The sequence below is a fragment of the Brachyhypopomus gauderio genome, chromosome 6 (assembly GCF_052324685.1).
Source record: "Brachyhypopomus gauderio isolate BG-103 chromosome 6, BGAUD_0.2, whole genome shotgun sequence".
NCBI lineage: Eukaryota > Metazoa > Chordata > Actinopteri > Gymnotiformes > Hypopomidae > Brachyhypopomus > Brachyhypopomus gauderio.
In genome coordinates, this window is record NC_135216.1 from 8,081,944 (window position 1) to 8,089,226 (window position 7,283).

Here is a 7,283-nt window from a genome sequence, read left to right on the forward strand (position 1 = left end):
AGACTTGGTCTTAATTTATGAAATCCCAACTCAAAAAGCAAAACTTTGGTCACTACTATGAAACCTCACTCTACTTTCATACAACCACTTTTTGTGATATTACAACATACCAATAGCAATTATATAAAATTTCCTAATCTTTGTGGCATCCTTTAAACTTAGTTTACTTAAGTTATGTATTACTTAGAGGTGTGTTATAACGGTTTTCCCCTCTCTTCTAAAAAATAAAAACAAAAGTCATTACATTTGGAAAAGCCTATTCGATATTTTAGACAGTTTTGTTTAGATATATAGTCACCACTGAGCTCAAATACTTAGCCTGCCCTATTTAAAGGACACAGAAGCAAAATTTGTCCATCGCATGGATCGTGCATGGATTTTAATATAGGAAATGAGAGTTGGAAAAAGATGTTCATAACCACTATTAATCATATTCGGTTTATTACACAAAAATATATCATTTACACAAATTGGCCTTTGACGAACAATCGGTTTAAGTTTGGAAAAGTGGTGATACGAGTTACACGATAAACACATACATGCTGAATTTAGAATAAATGTAAAATGAAAAAGTAGCTACAACGTGGGGTTTCATTAAGACATAGGCTATAAAATACTTTTTGGTGTGTTCGATGGTGAATGGAGCTTTTTATCCGATGCACGTTAATTTCATAATAATTTAGGTAAATTCTTGACGATTTCCGTCTTCAGGAAATAGTCTTCAAAGCCCGCTGAGCTGTTTCGTGGTGAGACCTGTACGAGTTAAAGGTAAAAAGGAAAATATTACAAGTGGGCCCCTTTACACCTGCGCCGTAGACGCGCCGTTTGCAGGTCTCCTTGTGTGCATCGATGCTTTTGAATTTGGCCGTGCGAAAGTTTATCTGATGTATTTTGCTTAATGATCTCGTGTTTTGTCATTTCAGGAGCCTAGGTGTTGATAGTGCTAACATGTGCACGTAACTTACCTGTCATGGATGACTGGAAATGGCGGCCTCAGCGCAAGTGTGGGAGATTCACTTGTTTTGACATTTTCTTGATCTAGAAAAACAATAAAAACAATGGAATCTACAATTCAATAGGAATAGGGTCTAAAATATAGTATTCTAGTGTGTGTGTATACACACACAAACACACACAAACACGCACACACACGCACACACACGCACACACACGCACACACACGCACACACACGTACACACACGCACACACACACACACACACACACACGCACACACACACACACACACACACACACACACACACACACACACACACACACACACACACACACACACACACACACACACACACACGAAATCAAGTCGACCCGTACCGTTATGTAGTGGGCTGAAGCTGTCGGAGGAGTTCTCGCTGTCGGCGTTTACGCACGGCAGTCCGGTGACACCCGGTGTCTTCTTGTCTTGGTGCGTCGCCGGGTTGTGGTTTAGGTAGTGGTTACTCTGACTTACTCCCAACAGCGAGCGTACACCCATCAGAGAGTTCGCGCTAAGGAAAGCCGCGCTGGCCCAGTTATTCAGTTTCCCAATCTGGCAAGTGTAAATTCCGTTAGTGGGAAGAAAAGCAGGATGCGCGGATGGAGAGGCCCGCAGGCCCGCAGGCGTCGAGGGGATGTTCAGTTTCTGAGAGTTATCGGGACTTGTCGCCGTTTCTGCTAATGACCATATTTTTGGCTTACTGTTTCCAGGCCTTTGACACAGGGGCCCACTGGGAGAAGCCTCCCCGGTACCAACACTCTGGTCTTTATTAAGGGAAACCGAACCGGCTGTGTTGGTTAGTGCGGGCGAGGGTAACGTCCGTGGCGATTGCGCATCGTCCCTGTTGGATCGATCGTCCACCTTTTCCTCGCCCGCACTCTTATTTATCTCAGCGCGGTTCTCGTCTGCCTTGTCCATATCAATGGTTTCTAAATCGATCTCCTCGTCGTCCTCGTTCTTGTCCCCGTCCTCCTCGTTGTCGCTGTCGAATATCCTCCCGTCCCTGTCCTCGGCACTGCGCCCCCACGTCACCTTGTTCTCCTTTTTGAGTCTCCGGCGAGCGTTGGCGAACCAGGTGGACACCTGCGTCAGGGTCATTTTGGTGATGATGGCCAGCATGATCTTCTCCCCCTTGGTAGGGTAGGGGTTCTTCTTGTGCTCCTGCAGCCACGCTTTGAGGGTGCTTGTGGTCTCTCTAGTGGCACTCTTAGCCCGGGCGGGATCGCCGTACTGGTACTGGCCATACGGGTAGAAACCAGGAGCGGTATGGACCGTGAATCCTGCTGGGTGAGCCCCTGGGTTATCCTTCAGCTCGTATTGTGAGCCCTTGTGAGAGAGATAAATACAAATGATTTTTTTAAAACCAGCCCGTTTACTGGACACATATACAGCTTTACAAGTTACCAGCATAGTTAGATTGAAGTGTGAAAACTATAATAGGCCTGGTGTGAAATTGAGAACGGAAGAGCTATTTCTTATCAAGAAGAAACTCAATGCAAGACTCAATTATTAAGTAAGAAAAAACAACTTTTTAATTTCTTCACCCGTTGGTGTAGTTTTTCAAATGTTACAATCCAGCCAACACTGTAGTTAAATTAGCATTTACTTATTTACAGTAGTTTACATTGAGTAGCCTACGTTAGAAAATATGTATTTTATACTTATTTAAAAAGTAACTTTTGCATTCTGCAAAAATTATTATATTGACTGTCAAATGCACCGTTTAATAACAAAATTAAGCTCAAATGAATCTATTTTGCAATTTTAAGAGAATATAACCAAAACAAAGAAACAAAATGCAATATCCATCAACGTCATGCTAAACCTATTTGATTTAAAACGTGCAAGCCTTTTTTAAACATTTAATTTAGCACTTGTTTGGTAAAGGGTCTTTAAATTAGACATTTCAACGTAAGCATTAAAGTATGATTCCGACGAGTTTAGAAGTAAATGCTGTGCATTTAAACGCATGATAGGCCTATTTCTCATGTTATTAAAAGTAGGCTGTGTTTATTATCAGAAGCGATTAGCAATTTGTCAGACGAAAACAACTGAACGAGTGTTTGCCTCGTGTTCCCCTCGATAAGTTGCACTAAATAATTAGTTAGGGGATCTTACCATCTGGGACAGCAGGGCCAGTTCTGCGCTGTTGTACGGTAAGAATGCGCTGTAGCTTTGCGCGTTCCACGGATGCGCGTACATGCCCAATATTGGCGCAATAGCGGCCACGGAGCTCGGCGGGTTTGCGCTGCTGTCCGAGCTCCCTTCCCTCGGCGAGGCAGGCATGACGCCCGCTCTCTCCGCTCCGTATACCTCCTGGGACGCACCGAGGAACTGGGGGTAGCCCAGCTGAGGGAAAGACATGTCCAATTCCCGTGGAGCTCGAAAACTTGCGGCAGAGACGGATTCCAGTAGTGTCAACGGTTGTAAAAAAATCACGGCAAATCTGGGTTAGCGAGGCAAGGCGTCCTGCTCGGGCGTCTGGTGATGCGTCTACCCTCTGGACCTCTCACGATTTGAAGTTGACGGTTTGATTGGCATGCTACTTAAGCTCGAGGCCCCTCCTATACCGGGGGCACGCGATTAGTGCATTGGTTAGCGCGCGCGTGTGAGCGTGCAAGAGAAAGAGAGAAACTGAAAGGAGAAACTGTGGGTAAATATTTCACAGGCGAATCCATTCGTATTTCATATTGGAGAAATGCGAATTCGGGATATAAATTTACTGTTACAAATGTTTCACAAACTTTTGTAAAACAAAATGCATGCATTTAATCGAAATAAGGGATTTTATAAAATGCTGGACTATCTTTAATTTAAACTGCAACTTAGAATCTGTAATGGTAAATTAACCCTTCGAATGAATCACCAGTGCGTATTTATTAATTGGTTATTTATTTATTAGTTCAAACCACTGGCGAAAAGGGTGGTCACATACCAACACGCGTCGGTAACGCTACCACGTGTTTTTAGCCATTTAGTGAAACGTGGCCTTACAAGTTTACGGAATTATTAATATTGTATGTTTTGGCATTAAAACGGAACACATTATTATAATCAAATCATGTTGCTCTTTGTCAGTGTGTCAGTTTGATTTTTATTATATCATTTTATAACGTGCACACACATTCCAAGTGACAGTATTAAGATGAAACCAAAGAGTCCTTAAGATGATACATAAAATGAAACAATGAACAGTGGATCAAATGACCATTTCACTCCCTTATAAGCTCCCTCGCGCAGCTCTCGTGCACACATGGCGTCCTGCAGTGTCACAGAGTGTCTTAGTAACATCCAACTTGGAAACAAACGATCCCGTTTATGGTAATTTGCACATTAGCATCACACAGGTTGTTCTGTGATAAGGTGACAGGTTAATGAAATGCTCCATTCACTGAAGCCATTTGATCCCTCTGAGAGGTTGTGATAAGAAGCCAACCAGAGGAGTCTGCAATTAAAATCACAGCCTATCTACCCTGCCCAGTGTATTTTCTCATCCACTGCTGGTAATGAGGGGCTAACACCCCTGTCCGCACTAATCCACCTCCAGGGTGATCCATAGTATCAGATGTAAGCATTGTAATTATTTATCCGAAAAAGTCGTAAATTCCCGCTGGAGCAAATGAGCTTGGCGGGTTTGGTAATGTCCTTTATGTCCCGCGAAGCGGAGAACGTGGTTTAATGATTTAATTACCACTGTTAGCAGTCCATTCTGCGTTAAGGAACTTTTAAATCATTGGACTTCTACTGCGTACATTAGTAAGTGATGTTCACACAGCGCGTGTGTATGACTGTAGGTGTGTGCGCGTGGGAATGTGTGAGAGTTTCTTTATTTTTACTTCTTTTTTTTGGGGGGGGGGGGGTTACCTCCGCTTAATGGGCATCGTTTACACTGGAAACGATACTTCCTTCATCCTCGAAGACTCATTCTCATTCTCTCTCTCTCTCTCTCTCTCTCTCTCTCTCTCTCTCCCATAAGCGTCCAAGCATTTCCATTGACCTGTGTACTACTATATTTAATAAGGCTGGCGCCAAACTACTCCATACTTAACATAAAAAAAAAAATTTAACCCTAAAAAAATCCTCACAGGAGACAACAAAATGCCCCTCAGTGTAAAAAGTTTCATATTTACGTGTCATCATGGTAACATTCTGTTTCCACAAACTAGCTAAATAATGCTCCCCAGTATATATAAACACACACTTCACGTAAGCTAGTGAACCTATTGCAAAGTTAAAAAGCCCCAAAGCCTCTTTCTCCACCCCACATCATTTTCGTTTTTATTTTCCTATAGTCTTACTTGAAAATAAAGGCAGTTAGTACATCTCCCAGAATTATCCTTCAAAGAAAGGGAGAGAAACTACCCCTCAAAACCTGCTTTGAGCTATGCCATTCAACTTAACTGCCAAAGCAAACCTGTTTGTGTATTCAGGAGGTGGTGTGTGACCATGAGGGCCTTTTTAACACTTTTGTGCAAAGACTACCAAATATACGCTGTCCCCAGTCCTGCCTTGGGTTCAGAATGCCTCCCCTATTTAAATTTCATGCCTCAGTAGTCACTGTATTAATTCTAGCCAGCCACAGAGGCACACCTCAAACAATAAAGCAGCAGGTTGGGGTGCTGTTAGGATGAATGAGAATCAGAGCCTCCATGAAGTATAGAATTGAACACACCCCCTTTTTGTGCCCACACATTTAATGGTTATATAGTTAAATGTTCAAACAGTAAGAGTATCCTATCGTGTAATAAATATTAGACCTCTTTATGTCGTCATAGCTTCCGACAAACTCTATTGAATAAAAATACGAACAGGTTTAATATGTATTTTGGCATAATACATAGCATAACACATACGTAGCTTATAATGACTGAGACTGAATTTCCACCCTAATGATCAGTTCTCCAATGTTCCTGATCCCCAGCGAAGATAAATACAGTTCATTCATTAGGTAGTTTTATCACACGCCTTTTGCCTATGCGAGATGCATTGGGATTAACCCAGGAGTTCTGACGTGTCTGCCTATATTTTCACCAACACACCAAACAGCTTCAGAGTGAGCGCACCACAACGTTCATTCACTCTGCGCAAACGTTGGCAAATTGGTCAGTTGTTGCACCTTTACAGGAGCTCAGGAGGAGCACTGCAGTGTGACAGCAGGAGTCACGCAGACGAGCACCTTTAGCTCTCGTTTAATGTGTGTAGAACATTTCAGATGTTTAACATCTACATTTCTTCAACAGGCAGGTGCTTTTAGCCAAAGTGATACACAACTGAGGCAAAATACTCCGCAAGCACACCAGTGTTACAGGAGTCACCAGAAATCACCAAAGTTTCCAATAATTTTACAGATACAAGTGCAATAGGCATAAGGCAACAATAAATATGCTATAATAAACAGAAGTCAACACCTAGGAGCATATTGTTAACACTGATAATAATACAGAGGTGATAAGTCTTCAGTGATATCAGTGTGAACATACAATATACAATGAGATCCAATATAAACTATACCCAATATTGCATTTCATATACATTATATACAGAACACTGAAGCTACAATAGATGCTCAATACCCAAGATTCCAATAATAATAGATGCAGCTGCAAAATTGTCTTAATTATATGCAATGGCCAAGACTGTATGGAATAAGTATGGAATGTATGGTATAATTGACCAAGGTCAACACCAAGGTTTTAAAGTAATTCAAACCTGAAAATATCTAACAAAATCTTAACTGCTGTACCTTGAAGGTTTACTATTTCATGGCTAATGTGTAATTTTAGTATGAGTATCTTAGAGTACTCAGGCTACAGTCTGAGATTACTAGGGGCAGTGTCTGGCTCAGCATGAGTTTAATAAGAGAAGCCCGACCCTCCCAATTGTCACCTTTCACTCCATCTCCATCTGCCTGTGTATCTAATATGATGACACAGGGGACCAGGGCTCATTTTGCAGTCCATTAGTAGAGGGCAGGACTCCAATTCCCATGAGTCTTGAGGATCCATGCTTCCTCTCCCTGCTGCCCTCACACCATGAATCTCTTTACCTCTCTAACCTCCCTCTCATTCCTTGACCTTTTCAACACTGTTGGCTAAACATTGTCTCTTCCTGTAATGAGGGAAAAAATAAATGCATTAATGACTGTATGTGTGAATGCATGTGTGTATGAGTTTGCGTGTGCCTGTGTGTGTGTGTGTGTGTGCGTGTGTGTGTGTGTGTGTGTGTGTGTGTGTTTGTGCATGTGTGTGTATATATATATATACACAGCCATTTAATGCAAAGAATTT

The 7,283-nt window shown here is 42.1% G+C and overlaps 1 protein-coding gene across 1 annotated transcript; it reads right to left on the reverse strand.

Moving 5' to 3' along the window:
- Positions 1–424: 424 nt before the first annotated feature.
- On the reverse strand, positions 425–3,494 carry irx1b (iroquois homeobox 1b). The gene is made up of 4 exons (XM_077008473.1): positions 3,115–3,494; positions 1,335–2,322; positions 966–1,038; positions 425–753 (listed from the first exon to the last, which is right to left on the reverse strand). The coding sequence occupies exons 1-4, from the start codon at positions 3,358–3,360 to the stop codon at positions 708–710; spliced, it is 1,353 nt and encodes a 450-aa protein (XP_076864588.1). The 5' UTR covers positions 3,361–3,494; the 3' UTR covers positions 425–707.
- Between the last annotated feature and the right edge of the window lie 3,789 nt (positions 3,495–7,283).

What these genes read in the sequence shown, in the direction of transcription:
- irx1b (XM_077008473.1), bottom strand. Translation starts at nt 3,360, where the DNA reads ATGTCTTTCCCTCAGCTGGGCTACCCCCAGTTCCTCGGTGCGTCCCAG. An exon ending in TGGCCCTGCTGTCCCAGATG is followed by an intron (nt 2,323 to 3,114) that starts GTAAGATCCCCT and finishes CTCTCTCACAAG; the next exon opens with GGCTCACAATACGAGCTGAA. An exon ending in TTTCCAGTCATCCATGACAG is followed by an intron (nt 754 to 965) that starts GTAAGTTACGTG and finishes TAACTCGTACAG; the next exon opens with GTCTCACCACGAAACAGCTC.